Source organism: Monodelphis domestica, chromosome 4 (genome assembly GCF_027887165.1).
Source record: "Monodelphis domestica isolate mMonDom1 chromosome 4, mMonDom1.pri, whole genome shotgun sequence".
Taxonomy (NCBI): Eukaryota; Metazoa; Chordata; class Mammalia; order Didelphimorphia; family Didelphidae; genus Monodelphis; species Monodelphis domestica.
In genome coordinates this window covers 90745660-90765900 of record NC_077230.1, presented here as the reverse complement: position 1 = coordinate 90765900, position 20241 = coordinate 90745660, and the positions used below count along the sequence as shown (strand labels likewise).

At 40.3% G+C, this 20241-nt stretch overlaps 1 protein-coding gene across 1 annotated transcript in view; it reads left to right on the top strand.

Moving 5' to 3' along the window:
- Positions 1-20241, top strand: part of ITGB5 (integrin subunit beta 5) — a 197869-nt gene that overhangs the window by 105485 nt on the left and 72143 nt on the right. Inside the window, exon 9 of the mRNA XM_007493818.3 lies at positions 15096-15230. Within this exon, the coding sequence (XP_007493880.2) occupies positions 15096-15230 (135 nt within the window). The remainder of the gene's footprint in view (positions 1-15095; positions 15231-20241) is intronic.

Below are 20241 nucleotides of genomic sequence, written 5' to 3'. Positions count from 1 at the left end.
ATTACATTTGATTGTACCACAGTGTATCCGTCTCTGTGTACAATGTTCTCCTGGTTCTGCTCCTTTCATTCTGCATCACTTCCTGGAGGTTGTTCCAGTCTCCATGGAATACCTCCAGTTCATTATTCCTTTGAGCACAATAGTATTCCATCACTGACATATACCACAATTTGTTCAGCCATTCCCCAATCGGAGGGCAGCCCCTCGTTTTCCAATTTTTTGCCACCACAAACAGCGCAGCTATGAATATTCTTGTACAAGTCTTTTTCCTTATTAAGATGAGGCTCTCTGAATTCAAATCTGGCCTCAGACACTTACTGGCTGGGGCATCCTGGGTAAGTCACTTCATCCTGTTTGTCTCAGTTTCTTTGTCCAATGAGCTGGAGAAGGAGATGGAAAACCACTCTAGTATCTTTGCCAAGAAAATCTCTAATGGGTCATTAAATCAGATAAAACAGAAACAACTGAACAAACACATACAATCATAGGATTTGGAACTCAAGGGAACTTTAGTATTTATCTAGACTAATCCCCTCAAATTTTGGGGAAGGGAACTGAGTCACAAAGAGAAGTGGCTTGCCCAGGATTACACTGGTAATGAGAAATATAGCCAGGATTCAAATCCAGAACTTTTGGTTCTAAAGTCAATGTGCTTTCACCTTAGGAAACAAATATTCTTTCAATTTCTATTTCATTCACCCTGATGAGTGTTGACTTAGAAAATTAATTTCTTTTATGTAAGGAATTGACAATGCTGGTCCCAAGAAGGACATGCCCCCACCTCAGGTGACAGAGTTGTTTAGTGGCTTTTCAGTTGTGTTCCACGGTTCATGACCCCATGTGGAGTTTTCTTGGCAAACATACTGGAGTGGTTTGTCATTTTCTTCTCTAGCTCATATTTATAGTTGAGGAAATGGAGACAAACAAGGGTAAGTGACTTGCCCAGATTCACATAGCTAGTAAGTGTCTATCTGAGATCAGATTTGAACTCAGGAAGATGATTCTTCCTGACTCCAGGGCCAACACTCTGTTCACAGTGCCACCTAGCTGTTCCAGGTGACATAATCTAACCACAAATTTAGGATTCCTATTCCCCCTGCCCCTTACTTCTTTGAGAGTCTGCTCAGTCCCGCTGTTCAGGATGGAGCAGAAAGGAAGGGAATGCTCTGTTTGGGGAACCCTGAGCTGGAATTAAAAATCTTACATGCCATTTAGGTGTAGTTTGGGCATATTGTGGCACCAAATAGACTTCTTCATGGGCTAGCCTGGGAACCAAACCACCACATAGGCTATTCCCATGGAACAGAAATTGGTTAATGTCCTATCAAAAAATGGTAATGCTTTTTAAACAGTCTTTCTCACTATCCCTCCTCCTATGCTAGAGGGAGCTTCAGTGACTAGTGCACTCTTAACACACTGGGAATAATTTTGAATCAGAGAGTAAAGTTATGGTGAGGGGCATGCCAGCAAAATTCTTAAGCCTATATTAAGTAAGAAAATTTTCAGCTGTGTGCTTGGTGGAAGGCTTTGACCACTGCATTTCCTGATGGACCTTTTACACTGTTTCTCCTGCAGTTCTTAGAGTCATAGATATAGAGATGGGAATGACGTTCAGTGTCATCTAGGTCAACCTCTTCATTTCATCGTTCAAGAGTTTTGACTTACCTAAGGTCACTTGATAGCGTCAAAACTGGAATTTGAACTTAGATCCTCTGACCCTAAATTCAGTGTTATTTCCATTATATTGTAAGCTCCCTGAGAACAGGGATTATTTTTCTTTTTCTTGTATCCCTATCATAGTGCCTGGAACATGGTAGATGCTTAAAAAATGTTTAGCTGACTGACTTTTTATTTGCTAAAAAAGGACCAAAGTAGTAAAAAATATAAAATTTAGGGGCAGTTAGGTAGTATAGATAGAGCCCCAGTCCTAGAATCTGGAGGACCTGTGTTCAAATTTGACCTCATACACTTCCTAGCTATGCGACCCTAGGCAAGTGCCTTAACCCCAATTGCCTAGCCCTTACTGCTCTTCTTCCTTGGAAATGACAAAAGTGTTGATTTTTTTTAACCCTTACCTTCCATCTTAGAATCAATATTAAGTATTGGTTCCAAAGCTATGCACTAGCCACTTAGTTGCTGCTCGGTAGGATGGGTCAAACCAGTGAAGACTGCCATTATATCCAATGGCTCCAAAGTTTGCACAAAGGCTGAAGTTTTGAAAAGGGAAGCAAGGTCAGGAGTTTTCAAATTATTGGAAATTTTAGTATAGTTCTGAGTCTTCACAGTAAACTCTAAAGATCCTTGTGAAGTTCCCTCCTAAAGAATTCCTGGGGCACTGTTAGACCTAAACCCAAAGGAGATGTTTAAAGAAAGAGGAAAAAGATTCGTGCACACAAATAGTTATAGCAGCTTTTTTATAGGGAGAATGGCTGGAAACCAAGGGCTTGCCCATCCGTTGGACAATGAAAAAGAACGTAGGGTGCATGAAGGGAATGGAAGGCCATTGCATCCCAAGAAATGACAGAAGGGACAGTTCCAGAAAAACCTAGGAAAGATCTGTATGAACTGATTCAGAGTAAAGTGTATAAAACCAGGAGAATATGCAATAACAACATGGTAAAGACAACTTTGAAAGAATTAAGATTGCTAATCAGTACAATGGCCAACCACCACTGCAGAGAAGCCACAGTAGGGTAGATGGCACACCTCCTGACAGAGAGGTGAGGGCATGGCTAATATGGGATTTTGTTTATCTTGACTAGGCATATTTGTTACAAGAGTTTTCTTTTTTTAATGGGTGGGTGGGAGAATGAATACATTTTAACACATTTAAAAAACATTATTAAAATTATATAGAAATATATTTATTTAAAATAAATGTAAAATAAATATAAATATAAAATTAAACATAATTTAATACATGTGGGAAAATAAGATTAATTAAAAAATGTTTTAGAGAATATCTTTGTCCTGCTATCAGGCCTCTGGTTCTCTGTAGAGATGTGTGATAGATATTGCCATCATAACTGGTTATTTGACATTCTTCTCCGGAGCACAGGCTGGATATGCCCATAATTATAGTTAGCAAGGATTGGGAGAACAGAGAAAGTATTTTTTTTAATCACCAGTAGCTTTGATTTGACAAGTCCAACATGTACATTCCTGTTCAGGAAACCAGTTCTTCATACACAATAGGGATATTTTTCAACTATTAGCGCCAGGGTCTGTGTTTTTAGCTTTTTCTGTAATATTGAGGATGCAATAAGTCTACAAGCTCACCCCATATCTAGGGCCAATGCCACAATAGCTAAGTGACTTTGTTATCATTTTAAAAATATATAACAATACAGTATATAATATAGACAATAATACAATGCATAGAATTTGTTATAAATATGTAATAAATCACAATAAACATGCTTATCCAAGAGAAACAAATTTTCACATTAGCTATGTTTAAAAATCTATGTTTTTACTTTAGAGGTTCAGTCTGGGGTCATGGAGGTAACCAGATTATAATGGGCTTCCAATCTAAACCTTTGGCTTCATTAATACTAACACTTAGCCAGCCACACAGGTATATTTAGTGAGATAATATTTCCATTTCTGAGGGCAAGACTGACCCTTGTTTTTCAGGATTTCTTTTTTTTATTCTTAATTTTTTAAATGATGCTTTTTTCTATTAAAGCATATTCATCTATACCCAGCAAGCTATCCATTTTAAAAGATTTTAAATGAATTAAAAAAAAACACATTAACTGCATCTGATAGTATACATGATATTTCACACCCATAGTCTCTCTCCCTTGCACTGAAAGAGAGGAAAGGCGGATTTTTTTCTTCTTCTCTGAAGACAAGCTTGGAAGACTGACCTTTGTAAAGTCTCTAACATATAAAGCTTTGTCATTATAGCCCCAAGCTTTAGCCAGGATATGGTTTTCTGTATTGCAAAGCAGATATGGAGATCTCTAATCTGTTCTTCCTACCATGCTGTTTTCCTTTCCCATGTTCCTTCTCCCTATTGGTCTCCCTCTTTTCTTCCATCTATCTATCTCTGCCTGCTCGTGTGCCTCTCTGGGAGCCTGAAGTAGCAAAAGCAACAATCTGACTGTCTTCCACTGTTTTTTGATATGAGCTATGAGACACTGGTCTCGAACCTTAATACTGGTCTGCTTTAATGTCCTTCTCTGAAGGACAAGGGAGAATTTGGTACATAGGACTGAAATCTTGCCAACAATGACGTCTTTCCTTGGGCTTTGCAGAACACTCTCTTTGTCTCTCCTTTAAACACTTCTGTATGGTTTTATATCATATTTAGCTGTATTGGTGTTGAAGTTTCATGTCACCTGCTATACTCTGCTAGCCAAGAACTGTCTTATATTTCTCCCATATCTGGGACAGAGATCTGTGTGGAGAAAGTGCATATATAGAGATATGTATGTATTAAATTAAAATGAAAACAATAGGATTCAGGAAAAGAACAACCAAACAACCTAGAAGAATCATTAGTTCCATTTATTTCAACTTCCAAACCAAAGTTGCCAGCAACAGCCCTTAGTCCTAGTTACTAGAAAATTGCTACCTTCCCTGCCCTGGGAGATTTCTCTGCCTCTGCTTCGTAAAAATTGATCAGCATCTGTGGCACAGTAGAAAACTCCCAGGGCAATATGACCACCAATGTATTCTTCCCTTTAAATCTATCCTTTTTCCAAACTTCCCTATTTCTGTTGCTAGTCTTCACTGTCTGAGATAGCAGCCTCCGAATCCTTCTGGATTCTTCTCTCTCCCTCATTATGAACATCTAATAAATTGCCATGTCTTATTGATTTTACCTCCATAACATATCAAATATATCTCCTTCTCTCCACTCACCTGGCCACCATCCTATTTGAGATCCTCATTCTCTACCACTCGGACTATTCCGATAGACTTCTAATTAGCCCTGCTGCTCTTGCTCTCTCTTCTTTCAATCTTTTGTCCACACAGTTGCCAAAAGAATTTTCCTAAGGTGTGGTTTGACTTCCCCTATTGCCCCTGAGATAAACGAAACCCCTAAACCTGACACTTAAAGCCAGATTTCTTTCATATTACTCCGATATGCGAAAGAAGCTGTATGCAACCCATTCATATTTGAATGCTATTTGAAGGTAGTTCACAGGGAGCTAAGAGATTAGCAGTGGCTTGGAGATCTGTAGGAATCCCAAGCTGCCTTTAAACTGTGACAGCTTGACCACCACTTTCTCCAGGCCCCTGATGAATGAGACCTCTTGTGTTTTTTGTGAATGATGTTAAATGCCCAAGTGTGAAGTTGCAAAATACTTGAAGTTCTGTGTGTGTGAGGCTATGATGGAGCCCCACTGGATTATATCTGTTATTCTAACTTTCTTTCCTTTTGTATCTTTCATACCTAGGACACACTTCCTCTTCACCTCTGCCTCTTAAAAATCCTTTTCTTCTGGGGCTTAGTGGATTGACAACCAGACCTAGAGACTGGAGGTGCTGGATTCAAATCTGGCCTCAGATACTTCCTAGCTGTGTGATCCTGGGCAAGTCACTTGACTCTCATTACTTAACTTTTACCACTCTTCTGCCCTGGAACCAATACACAGTATTGATTCTGAGATGGAAGATAAAGGTTTAAAAAATCCTTTGTTTCCTTTATGCCACTTCCTTTGTGAAATAGAGAAGGTAAACTGAAAGGAAACTATTACTTCTTGAAATGGAGAGGGTAGACTGTTTCTTTTACAATGACTGCTATTCTCTGTCTTTGACTCGATAGGGCTGCTATAGGAACCTGAGGCTGCCTATTTGTAATGGAGGTAGGAATGAGAAATGCTGAGGATGCCACACTGGGATACTGGTACACAAGGGACTGCTCTGGGGTTTATTCTGGGGTTCTGCCTATTGAAATAGAATAAAAAACTGACTGAAGCTACTACTACTTGAAATAGAGAAATAAACTGAGGGGAAACTGTTTCCTTTTACAATGACTGCTGTTCTCTGGCTGGCTGTGACTAGAGAGAACTGCTACAGGAACCTGAGGCTGCTTATTCGTAATGGAGGTAGGAATGAGAAATGCTGAGGGATGCTACACAGGGATACTGGTTCACTGGGGAACTACTTCTAAGGGAATGCCCTGGGTCTGCTCTAGGGTTTGTTCTGGGATTCTGCCTATTGATTCCTACTGATGATTGATGGATCAATCTATTTCCTAACCTCCTTCCTCCCTCAGTCCCTCCTTTAGCCAACCCTCTCCTCCTGCCACCTTCTCCTCCCAATTCTTCCCTCCCCCCCTTAGTGAATTATAATAGATACTAGTTTTCTTTCTCAGGTAAGGGGTTTATTGTGATAACAGTAACAGTAACAGAAAACTGAGTTAAGAGGGATGAGGATTTCCCTAAACTACAGAGATAATTTTAGAAAGGTTTGAGGAAGTATTCCAGTCACAAACTGTGACTCTGAGACAGTTAGGGAGATGGAGTACAACAGCCTTTTAAATCTTCTTTCTTCTTCACAAAATCAGCCTGGCTTGTCTCCTTTCTCAGCTTCAACCCCAGAGAAAAACAAAGTTCAAAGTCTCTAAGTTTCTCCTGACCAGCTCAACTCTCATATAGACCACCAACTCAAAAGCCAAGTTTCTTTTTCTTATCAGCTTCAACTACCCAGAGTCAGAGAGACAGAGACCAAAAGCCAAGTTTCTCTTCTCAGTGTGGCCAGCAAAACCCCAACTGCCACTCCTGAGAACATTCTGTTGGAATCTTCTCTTGACTGGCAGCTAGAGCTAGGTCTTCAGCCTTGCATCTTCCTTTACAAGCTCTCTCTCCCCATGCCTCTACCTCATTTGCCAAACCTTTTCTGAGCCCCTCCAATTGCTCTGATGTTTCTTACATTATATTTACTGATGATGCAAATGTTGTATTCCTCAAGAAGAATATAAGCACCTTGAGGGCAGGCACGATACAGTTTTAGATTTTGTGTTTGCATACCTGTAGTTAATACAATGTCTTGCACCCAATAGGCATTTGATTACTGTTTGCTTTTGAATCAAATCTGACATTTTTACAGATGTGGAAGATGAATCCAAGAGAGATTAACTGACTTTCTTGTGGTTACAAAGCTAGTAATGTGTCTGAGGCACTCGAGTCTATTGGATTCCAAAGCCTAGAACCCCTGCTCTATTAGACCACCTCACTGCCTTCCCACTTGGAATTGTCAGGCATTCTTCCACTGGAAAATGAGAGATTATAGATTTAATAATGCTATCATTGTGGGTTGAGCAGGCTTCCATGGGCCAGCTGGCATCTTAGCCACCACATTGTTTATGTGGGAAGTTGTGTTCGGAGTTCCAAACAATTGACTTTCCAATGAACTCATCTATGCAAGTCGGTCATAATTTGAGGATGGCTCACACATTATCTATTAGCAGTGACTTGGCAGACTTCAGGAATTCAATTGATGAATGATATGAAATGTAGAAATATAAAGCTACAAATTGCTTCAAGTGACATTGTGAGTACGTGGAGGGGCATAAGTGTGTTTTTGCTCAGCCTGTATAGATTTCTAGCTAGAAAGGTTGTTTTGTCCAATAACCTCATTTTGAAAATGAAGAAAACAAGATTCATGGAGGTTGTTCATTCATTTTTGGTCGGGTCTGACCCTTCATGACCTGTATGTTTGAAAATCTGTTCATTAAAAAATCTCTTAAAATATCATATTATGATGAAGATTTAATTCTAACATTTACAGACCCCAGTTGGGGTTTTCTTGCAGTGGCTTGCCATTTGCTTCTCCAGTTCATTTTATAGATGAGGAAACTGAGACAAATAGGATTTTAAGTGTCTTACTTGTTGAAGGTCACACAACTAGTAAGTGTCTGAGGTTGGATTTGAACTCACATCTTCCTGACTTCAGACCTGATGCTTAATCCACTGCAAGACTTAGTTGTCCAATCATAGAAATTAAATGATATATTTGAGATCACCTGAATAACAAGTAGAAGAGCTAGTATTTGAAATCAGGGGACTTGAGTTCAAATACTGTGCATTTGCCATTATGGTAGGCTACCTCAACAGACCTGCCTTTTTTTTTTTAAACTCTTGCTCTCCAAAAAAATGGGAAATGCTGATACCAAATGTACCCTTGTGCTTTTCCAGGTGGTATAGAATCATGTGTATTATAGTATGTGTTCTAAACCTCTGGCTATAGTTCTCAGAAAATGATGGTATGGTATAGTGATGAGTGCTGGCCTGGAGTCAGAGGACCAGGTATCAAATCTAGTTCTGGTACTTATTAACCGTGTGACTGTGGCTTGACCTCTTCCTCTCTGTGGCCTCAGTTTGTTCCCCTGTAAAATGGGAACACTGGGCTAAACTCTGAAATTCTGCCCAGCTCTACCATTTCTGTGATTCCATTCTTTCATTACTCTTTCCTGGGTTGTCCTCCCCCCCCCCCCCCATGAAATCAGTGCACTCTGAGCCGGACTGTTTACATTTTGGGCTTCCTTTAATGCCTCAGCAGCTTTGCAGTGCATTTGGTGGTGCCTTACACATGTATGACTAAGTGTGGGTGTGGTCTCTTACCTCTGCTCAGTTGCTGGAAAGTGACTTCTGGGGATATTTTCCAAACATTTTTGTTGGAGTGAGTGAAATGGAGCAAATGGCTGTGGTCTTTGGCCAGGCAGTGGGGAGAAGGGGAGGATGTATGTGCAGTTTGTCTTGGCCAACCCCATGTGTCTCCTCTTCCGTGCAGGGCAAAGTCTTTCATTTAGCACTTGACTTGCATAAATGCTTTTCCTCACAGCGTGACACGCTCAGAAAGTGCCAGGCGATGACCCGAGGGTCGTGACAGTCTTGGGCATGCTTACTAAGGGGCAGCAGACACGGGAATGCAGACGTGCCTGTGTAGATTCGGCTTGTTAAGGAGCCGTCGCTGTGGGCTTTTTCCTGAAGGTCCCAGGATGACACAAGGAGCTGCCTATTGAGAGTAATGTTGACAACCAAGTTATATTTTCCCCAAGTGAGTGCTTCCCCTCCTTTTGTTATTGCCATGAAGTCTGTTTCTACACACCCAAATGGTTGGGCTGGCTTTAGGCGGCTACAGATGTGTCCTAAACTGACCCACCACTTAGCAGCCTTTAAACCTGTGACATGTTGACCAGGACTCCCTCCAGCCTCTGGTATGGCCATTGCTTTTAGAATTAGCCTGGCAGGAGTCACTGGAATAGCAGGCTGGAGTCTGTCCTGGGTGTGAATCATGACACGGAGGCTAAAAGTTTCCTGGTGACTAGAGCTGGGCGGTTTGGGGGGAAAAACCAGCTAGTATGAATTGTGTGTTCAGTTTCTTTCCCAGGAGTGATCTTCCCATAAGAAACCCAGGGATCTCTAATCCAGAACCGAGATGGGGGGAGAACCTGCTGATCTTCATTCCTCTGCCTAGGCTAGTGATCTAATTCAGAGCCACACCAAGATCCAGAAGCTCCATTCTGGCCTCCCCAAATTTGACAGGCAGAGGGACAGAAGGCAAATAACTGGCCTTGGAGTCAGGAATTCCCAGGTTCAAAGTCTTGCCTCTGACATATCCTGACTGTGGCATCCAGGGGAAGTCACCTAAACTCTCAGTGCCCTGTGCAACTCTCTTAAGAGCATAAATTGCATAAAAGGTACTGATCTCTCTTGGGAGCTCCCCACCCTCACCCCCCAGACCTAGTGCTATACCCTCCCCCTCAGAAACCAAGTGCTGTACCTGCTCCTTCCCCACTTACCATATGGAGGGGAAGGAGGAAGTGCTCCCATTGGGCTGCTGGGCTGAGGGGCTGTAAAGTAAAGAATGTCCTTAGAGAGTGTAGAGAAGGGGAGGGGAGTGGCCCAAGTGCTCTGCTCCCCTCCAGCTCTGCTGCCTGTGAGCAGCCCAACTTACCCCCTGTGCACTTTCATTGGCTGCTGGGCAGAGGGGCGATGGAGAGTGAGAGGGGAACAGCTCCACCCAAGCCCCTCTGCCTGTCTAGTAATGAACTGTGGGAATGGGAGTGGTGCTCATGTCCACAGAGAAGCTCTGCATGCCATCTTTGGAACTCATGTTATAGGTTCACCATCACTGGTCTAGGAGAGTTGTACCTGACCATGGTTACCTCCTAAGTTACTGTCTAAGAATAGACTATTTTTTACTCACTGTCCTACCCAGTAAGATAAGCTTAAATTCTGGGTATCATTTGAAATTTTTCAAAAGGATGCCTTCATAATTATATCATTAAACTATTTTTATTATGAAAATAATTGTTGTAACACTAATAATAGCCAATATTTCTATAACCCTTTCAGGTTTGGGGAGTTTTAAAATATATATTATCTTGCTTGAAATCTAGCATGTCTGTCTTCTATAATAGAGGTTGTTTAGGTAGAGCTAACATTTATTTCTATAAGCCCTTCCATGGGTGGATCATAGATCATATCTCAGTTCTACTCTCCTAACACACACACCCCTTGTACAGTGATGTCCAATCATTAGGGAGCTTAATAAATAATTATAGCTATAACTTGAGCATGGCCCTATCCTTATGATCTTCTAAGAATTATCTTTTTTAAACAAATATATTTTTTTAGTTTGAACTTAATAAATACTTATATTACTAATAAATACTTAGGAACTCATTTCCATAGAAAGAGTAGAACAGAAAAAATGATTATTCATGAAACTGCAGATCTCTATCATATACACCTTGCATTTTCTTTTTAAGTATGTAATACATCTAGCCATAACTTTCAGAGCTATCTTATTAGTTTAGGTTTTCTTCTGACCCTCCTTCCATTCTGTAGTTGTTGGTTTTTATTTAAAAATGTAAAACCATTAATTTAGGTCATAGTAACAACTTTAAGACAGAAAGGCAAGGGCTAGGCAAATAGAGTAAAGTGATTTTGCCCAGGGTCACATTCTGTAGTTTTTTAAAAGATGCTTCAGTGACCTTTTTTCTTCTTTCCTTCATTTTACTCCCTTGTCTTCCTCACCCACTTATTCCCTTGGGGAAATAAAACGGCAAATATTCATGATCAAGTGAAAAATTCCTACACTGTGCCCAAAATACATATCTTATTCTGCATCTGAATTCCATCACCTCTGTTAAGAGATGTTGTCTTCCAGATACCGTTCCTGAAAGCATCCATGACAATGATTACTGACAGTAAATGGATCAAAATATTGGAAAGGGGTGGGTGGTGGTGGCTGTAGAGAGGAGCAGACTACAGAGTAAAAAAAGCTGAAGGGAAGGTAGTTGGCTCAGTGGATGGAAAACCAGACCTGGAGACGGACGGTTCTAGATTCAAATCTGGCTTCAGACACTTCCTAGTGTAACCTTGGGCAAGCCACTGAACCCCAATTGTCCAGCCCTTACTGCTCTTCTGCCTTGGAACTGGTACTCTGGTATTGACTCTAAGACAGAAGGTAAGGGTTGAAAAAAGAAAATAAAAAAGCTGAGTTTCCAGTTGATGGTATAAATAGTAGTTTCTTCTACAGAACTTGAAGAGAAACTCCTAAATAAGTAGGCTCAATGGGAAAGAGAACTGGGTGACAAGTTTGGGGAGCTGAGTTCTAGTCCTGGGTCTGCCACTAACTAGCTATATGACCATATCTCTTTCTGTCTCCAAAATGTTTGTTCGATCCTCTCTGGCCCCTTCTAACTCTGATGTCCTATGATGCTAAGAAGCATCTTCTTGGCTAGAGAGGAGTGTTAAAGGATTGAGAATAGTCCTTTTGTCTTCAAGTTTTCTTGTATGGCAGGACATGGATGCTCTGCCACCCCTCACTCACAAAGTAATGGTTGGAGCTGAGTCTGAAACAGTTATGAAAGGAAATGATGGAGAAGATAGTAGTATTAAAATGAAGAGTAACTACAAGTTAGAGAGCTCAGCAGCTTTGCTGGGAAGGCTTATGCTTCTTTCTTATATCATCATCTCATCTGCCTTTCAGTATCCACAGGCCCCCAGGATTCATGGGGCTATTTTCCTAGATGACTTTTTTCCCCTCAAAACTCCAATATTCCTATCTTTTACACGAGCATCAATCAGTCAACAAACTTTTATTTTTAAAACCTTTATCTTTTGAGGCAGCTAGGTGGTTCAGTGGATTAAGAGAGTCATTCTGGAGAGAAGAGGTCCTGGGTTCAAAGTTGGTCTCAGACACTTCCTAGCTGTGTGACCCTGGGCAAGTCACTTAACCCCCATTGCCTAGCCCTTACTGCTCTTCTGCCTTGGAGCCAATACACAGTATTGATTCTAAGACGGAAGGTAAAGGTTTAATTTTTTTAAAAGAGTGAATGAAAGTTATAATTAGAAGGAAAGGGTCTAGCATCTGAAAGGACAGGAAGAGACCCCCCCTGGAGAAAATGGGATTTAATCTAAGTGTTAAAGGAAGCCAAAGATTTCTAAGAGACAAATCTCTGTGTGTCTACCTCTAGCCATCTCTAGCTACTCATGATATAACTTCCATGGAAGACATTTCAAAAACTTCTATTTTCTTTATGCCTTAACCTAAAAAAAAAAAATCAATTTCTCCTGTTCCCCAACCCACAACCACAGGCGCTCTGGTATCACGGAACAATTCAGTTGACTCACTCTGCTCTGGGCAATTATAGTTAGTATCTTTGAGACAAAGGTCATTTTTTGTTGCTTAGTCATTTAAGTTGCAGCCAACTCTTTGTGACCCCATTTGGGGTTTTCTTGGCAAAAATACTGGAGGGGTTTGCCATGTCCTTCTCCCACTCATTTGACAGATGATGAACTGAGGCAAACAGGGTGAAGTGACTTGTCCAGGTCCCACAGCTACTAAGCATGTGAAGCCAAATTTGAACTCAGGATTGACTCTAGACTTGGCACTCTATTCACCCAACTACCTAATTTCCCCCAAAGGTCATGGAATCATAGATCTTAAATCTTTAAATCTTAAAACTTCAAAAAAGCCCTAATAAAAAATAACTTTTTGAAATCACTTAATAACAAGAGAAATAAGAGAAATGTAAATTAAAATAATTGAGCTTTTATCCTACACCATTGAAATTGACAAAGATGACAGAAAACAGAAGTGATCAATGTTGGTAAAGCTGTGTAAAGACAGGCCCACTAATTCAGCGTAGGTGGCACTCTGCAATCCAGCGACTGGGACAATTGAGAATGATGCATCCAAAAGAGTGACTAAATTGCCCATATTCTTTTCTCCAGCCATCTCACTACTGAAGTTATGTCTCAAGAAAATCAAAGAGTAACACAAAGTCAAATCAATATATTCACAAGGGGAATTTTGATATGTGTGTATATATATATATATATATATATATACATATATATACATATATAACAAAGATAGGATCTAAATTCAGATTTTTTTACTCTGGAACCAGTATTTCTGTTACTGTACCCCACTGAACCATTCAAAAATTATATTCAGTAATACTTCAGGTGATTGCAGACTTGTCTTCATGATTGTTTCTTTTTTTTTTTGCCAATTATATTTGATGCATATGTTTTATCCTTTTCTCAATCAAATTGTAAGTGAATTGAGAGCAGGGCATGTCTCTCTCATCTTTGTTAAAGGATAAAGAACAAAATTTCACATCCATAAATGTCTTACTGTGTATCCCCACTGAAGCTATTCCACCTTCCTCCCTTGTACGTGTGAGAGAACCTATTGGACTATTTCACCTTATCTGTTGACCTCATAAGGGGGTGAGCACTTTTTCATTAAAATTCAGTGAGTTCTTTGAGACAAGGTTACTGCAAAGGGATTACAAGTCTCAGTTGTCAGTCTTTTTAAATGGGATACAGGCTTTTGGTCTGAAGGAAGCTGCATGAACTTTGAGCATAGGAGGAACATTATGAATTTCAATTACACTTATACTGAAGGCATTTCATGTTCAAGGAAACTTCTTTTGCAGGTAGGGAGATACAAAGGTGATTCCTTTCCTTAAGGAGATTATAGTTTAATGAGGAAGAGTATTTTTAAGAGTATAAGGGGTGGTTAGATGGTGCAGTTGATAGAGAGCCAAGTCTGGAGTCAGGAAGACTCATCTTCGTGAGTTCAAATCTGACCTCAGATTTTTCCTAGCTATTTCCTAGCCAGACAAGTCATTGAACCCCATTTCCTCATCTGTAAAATGAGCTGGAGAAGGAAATGGCAAACCACTCCAGGATCTTTGCTAAGAAAACTCCAAATGGATACCAATGCATTGTTGGTGGAGTTGTGAACTAATTCAACCATTCTGGAGGGCAATTTGGAACTATGCCCAAAGAGTTATAAAACTGTGCCTACTCTTTGATCCTGTTATACAACTACTGGTTTTATATATCAAAGAAATCATTAAAAAGGGGGGAAGGACCTACTTGTACAAAAAATATTTATAGTTGCTCTTTTTGTGGTGGCAAAGAATTGGAAATTAAGGGGATTTCCATTATTTGGGGAATGACTGAACAAATTGTGGTATTTGATGGTAATGGAATACTATTGTGCTGTAAGAAATGATGAACAGGATGATTTCAGAAAGAGCTGGAAAGACCTGCATGGACTGACGCAGAGTGAAATAAGCAGAACTAGGACAATATTGTACAAAGTAACAGCAATATTGTGGGATGTTCAACTGGAAAAGACTTAGCTATTCTCAGCCATGCAATAATCCAGGACATTTACTAGGGATTTATGACAAAGAATGCTATCCACTTCCAGAGAAAGAAAGAATTGTTGGTGCCAGATGCAGATCAAAACATACTTTCTCCCATAATAGTTTATTTATGGTTTTATTTGGGGGTTTTGGTTTTATAGGTATATTCTCTTATAACAATGAGCAACTTGGAAGTATGTTTGGCATGACAATACATGTATAATCCAGATCTAAGTGCTTTACTATCCCTGAAATGGGAGAGGGAGGGAGACAATTTGGATCTTCTAATTTTGGAAAATGTATGTCGAAAATTGTTATTACATGTAATTGGGAAAATAAAATATCTTTGAATTAAGAAAAAAACCCAAATGGGATTACAAGGAGCCGGAGAGGACTGGAAAATGACTGAACAACAATAAGCTCACCTGGTTGTTTCCTTTTCCTTCTTTCTTTTCAGAGTATCAGATCCAAAGTAGAGCTGTCTGTCTGGGACAATCCTGAAGATCTCGGGCTCTCCTTCACAGCCACCTGCCAAGATGGTCTGTCCTATCCAGGCCAGAGGAAATGTGGAGACCTAAAAATTGGTGAAACAGTAAGTTCCCTTCCCCTGCTCACTAGAGCACTTGTAAATGCTGATGATCATTCTGTAAACTTCTCGTTTCTTTTCCGATTTGTGTAAGTCCTTTTCTGAATTTTGCATCCTGCCCTCTTATTTGGTCTCTTCTGTGAATTTCCTGAACACAGTCTATTTTATCACCCCAGTCACTGAAGAAAGAGGTAACAGCTCTAGTCTCTGGACTGGTATTTTCTGTGTATCACTAGTTAGATCTCCTTTAGATGGACACTGACTTAGAATGCCTATATAGTCCAGGAGAGAGGTAATGGGAGCCTCATTGTGACTATGTGGATGGTGAGATGACATATACAAGAGCTGTTCTGGAGATAGAAATGGCAGTATTTGACAAATCAAGTCGTTAGCTAGCATTTATTGCCAGGGACTCTGCTTCTAGGGATTCAAAGAAAGGTTTAAAAAAATTCCCTATTTTCAAAGAGCTCCCCATCTAACGGGAGAGAACATTCAAACAACTATGTACAAACAAGATATATGCAGGATAAAGTGGAGATAAAATTAAGGACCACTGGCAAAGGCAGCTGGAAGAAGTGAGACTTTAGCTGAGACTTGAAAGAATCCAGGAGGAGATGAGGAGGGAAGAGGGTTCCAGATGCAGAAGACAGTGAAAATGCATGACATCAGTAGAGGGAATGTCCTATACATGGAGCAGCAAGGAGGCCAGTGTTACTGGGTCATAGAGAAGGTGAAAAAGTGTAGGAAGGGGCCAGGTTATGGAGTTCTAAAAGTCGAATAAAGGATTTTATATTTAATCTTGGCAGGATGAGGACACCACTGAAATTTACTGACTTGTGGAGTGACATGATCACACTGATTGGATATGGGGGGATGACGGAGAGTGAATGGTTAAAGATAACACCAAAAATTGTGAACCTTGAGATATTTCAGAAGACAGATAAGGGTCCATCTCTGGGCTTTTATTTGAAGCTGCTTCTTCTTCCTTCTTCTTCTTCTTCTTCTTCTTCTTCTTCTTCTTCTTCTTCTTCTTCTTCTTCTTCTCCTTCTCCTTCTCCTTCTCCTTCTCCTTCTCCTTCTCCTTCTCCTTCTCCTTCTCCTCCTTCTCCTTCTCCTTCTCCTTCTCCTTCTCCTTCTCCTTCTCCTTCTCCTTCTCCTTCTCCTTCTCCTCCTTCTCCTTCTTCCTTTCTGCCCTAATAACAACTCTAAGTCAGAAGGATAAGGGCAAGGCAAACAGGGTTAAGTGACTTGCCCAGGGTCACACACATAGAAAGTGTCTGAGGTCAAATTTGAACCCAGATCCTCCCAAATTCAAGCCCAGAGCTCTATCAACTATACTTGCCAACTTCCCCTATTTGAAGCTTCTTAAGCTCAGGAGAACCTGCTTTGGGATTCCCTCGCAGAACCTTTAAAGCCCAGTATCACCTTTAGGCCACATCACACATTTTTAAGACATAAATAGAGGAAAATAGTCTTGGACTACATTTATAGAAGTCTAATTTCCACATTGTATTCTATGCTGGTCAGATTAGGCAACAAGCATTTATTAAATGTTTACTATATGCCAGGCACTGGGCTAAGCATTGGGAATACAAATTCAGAGCATTCAAAAAGTCTTAGTGCAGGTTTTTTAGTTTTAAAAGCTATTCAAATTAAGTTAAAATAGCTATTAAAGCTTAAAACAACACTAAGACTTTTGGGACACCAAGGTCAAGCCCAAAGACAACCCTTGCTCTCTAAAGGAGGAGAGGAAGACAGTTAAACTGTTATAGTGGAAAACAAAACATAAATGAGAGCTGGAAAGTAGGGGGTGGGAGCTCATAGTTTTTACAAGACCATTGATAAAGTGGAGCCTTTAGGAAAGGGTATTATGTCATAAAAAGAAGAGAATGTCTTTTAAAAAATGGTATTTCCCCAGAACAGATGAAAATATCAAGGTTTTCAGCAAAATATCCACAGGAAAAAAAGGAATGATTGTCCCACTTGAAAAGGGTGATTTTTTTGAAAATTTGAATCAAAGTACTCTAAAAAGTGAAAGAGGAAGGCCTTTTCTTTAAAGGTTTCTGCTCTTTTTCTTGCTTTCCCACACACGAGGGGAGAAAAGAAGTTCCCTTTGGAACTGGGGTAGGACATGGTGCTGTCAAAACAGAGCGGAGGCCAGAGGCAGGCATTTCCCTTGCTATGCTGTTTATTTCTTTTCAGCGTTCCAGATTTGTCTTCTTGCCGCTCACGTGGCCCTTTGGCTCTATTGCAGCCCTCTCGGGCTTTTTGTTTTCTGCAGATAAAGAGAAAACTGGCACAGAGGGGCTCCTACTCAGCCTCTCAGAGCTGGTCATTGTGCAGGTTGCCAAGGGCAAGACTAGGCTCTGAGAGACGAGCTCATTTCAGGGCTATTGAGGTGATGTGAGGAATTGTGACTTCCAAAAAACCATGTCTTCTGTGTCACCAAGTGATGGAAATCGAGTTGAAGGGCTAGCTGCTAAGCCAGACAAAAATGTTATCATATGTGGGCATCCTCTTCTCCAGTGTTGGGGATCCATTAGTCTCCCCAAAAGTCTACCTCCTCTAAGACCAGCTAATCTACTTTACGATTGGGGATTTTCCCGTTTACACGTCCCAGGGAGATTTCAAGCCTTCAGTGGTGTAAGATGTCCCAGTCCCCCTGACGTGTTCCACATGCTTCCCAGTAACTTGGAGAAAGACACAGAAGGCATGTAAATTAAATCGGTGCCATGATAATGCCAACGAGGGAAGGGATACCCAAAGCTTTGGATCAAGGTTCTGTCAGAGCCATCTCAACAGACTGGAATGCTTGGGCTAACACTAAAAAGATGATTAATGGGAACATATTCATGGAGCCAAAACAGAACATTTTCCTTACAAAAACTCTGTGAGGTCCAAGTATTAGTCCAAGTGTTCCAATTCCTATTATGGTTCAGGAAATCGAGTCCCCCAAATCTTATGCCTTGTAAGTGGCAGAGTGGAATTGAGCCCTGGTCAAGTGGCCCCAAGTTTTGTGCTCTTCTCTACTCTACCACACTTCATCACAAAGATCAGAGCAGCCTGTTAGGACTTAGAATATTGAGCATGGAAACAAATGAGCATAACACTTAGCAGGAAAAATTAATTCAAAAAGGAAGCTACTAAATGATACCTGATTCTTCCCCCTTTTGACCTTTTTCCATCCACTGACCTCATCTCCCATTCCATCTCACTGGCCTCTCTAATAGTAGCCTTAAAGGGAGCCAAGATCTTTTTCTACTTTTACTTTTTCTACTAGCATTTTGGGCAACTTGGCCCAGGGGTAAAAAAATTATTAGTTGCAGATGAACAGGAATCAGTGGAGAATCCTAGATTTGGGCTCTAAAAACCATTACATAAATATTAAATGTCAGAGAGCTGACGTTCATGATCTCATGGTTCATAGAGAAAAACACGAGGAGTTTAATTGATTGTAAAGAGAATACGAGACAGCAAAAAGGAAAAACTAACCCAGTTTTACTCTTCATTTAGTTCAAGAGAGGCAGTAATCCCACTGTCCTCTGCTCTCATCAGGTCACACCAACAATATTCTGGGGGCCATCTAGAGTTTTTGAAAAAGACATTAGGAAAAACTGGAGAGTATTGGCACCAGAATGTTCAAGGGTCTGAATAGAATGTGAAGGATGGGTAAAGGAATTAGGAATATTTATTTTTGGAGACAATTTAGGAACAGTATGATTTCTGTTTTATTAACAACAATTAACAATATTATTTAGGAACAGACAATTTAGGAACAGTATGATTTCTGTCCTCAGATACTTGAAGGATTAAGAGTTCTTTGTCTTTCCCTTTTTAAAGTAGCTTGATTCCAATTTTCTAAAAATCACCCTCTCCAGAGAGGACAATCATCCCCTTTTTCTGTGGATATTTTGCTAAAAACCTTGATATTTTCACCTTTTCTGAGGAATTACCATTTTTAAAGACATTCTCTTCTTCTCCTAATAATAGGGAGTAGTATGTTCAATGGAGACTTATCCTTGGAAGTGTTAGGTAAATCATGTTTGTGTCAAAAGAAGGAAGGAACTTTCTCACAATGGAAACAATTCAACAACAGAATGGTCTTTGGAAAGTAGTGATCCCCTTGTCACTGTAGATGGTCTGGCCCAAATGGCCATTGATCAGAAAGGCTATGGGGAGAATTCACATAGCAGGTAGGCGGTTAGATGAGATGGTATTGTGGTCCTTTCCAGTGCTAAGAATCTAAGATACTGTGACTAATTGGGTTCAACTGTTCATTTCAACAAGTGCAGTGCCTGCTATGTACCCCTCCTTCAAACTGGGAAGACAGCCCAGGCAAGAGAGCAAGCCTGGAGGCATGCTGGGATTGATGAAGTATATTTATTCTAAATAAGACTGATGAAGTCACTAAATTTCTATGAAGTTCTCTCCTTCAATAATTCTATTTATAATCATCTCTCACCTTTGGTTCTGACAGTTGTCACGGGGTCCTTTTTCTAGGGATACTCAAATAGCGCAATAGATAGAACCTTGGGTCTGAAGTCAGGAAAATCTGGTTTCAGATCTGACCTCAGACTTTTCTAGCTGTGTGACCCTGGACAAGTCATTTAACCCTGTTTGCCTACTTTTCCTCATCTGTAAAATGAGCAAGAGAAGGAAATGGCAAATCACTCTAATATCTGTGTCAAAAAAAAAACAAAACTCCAAATGAGATTACAAAGAGTCAGATATGACTGAAAACAACTAAAAAAACTAAACTAAACTAAACTAAAACAAAAACAAAAACAAAAAACCAACAACCTTCATCTTCAAGGAGCTGAGAGAATGAGCCTTGACTCTTTAGTGGGCTTTATTGTATGGCTTCAGGTTGTGTCACTAATGCCCCACAGAAAAGCATTAGCTAGTCATGCCCTGTCCTGGCTTTCCCACAGCTTCTCCCCTCTCTTGCCAAGTATCTTCCTCTGCTGTGATCCCCAGAACTCAGTCCCTCTTAGATCAATGGACTTAAGAGTATGGA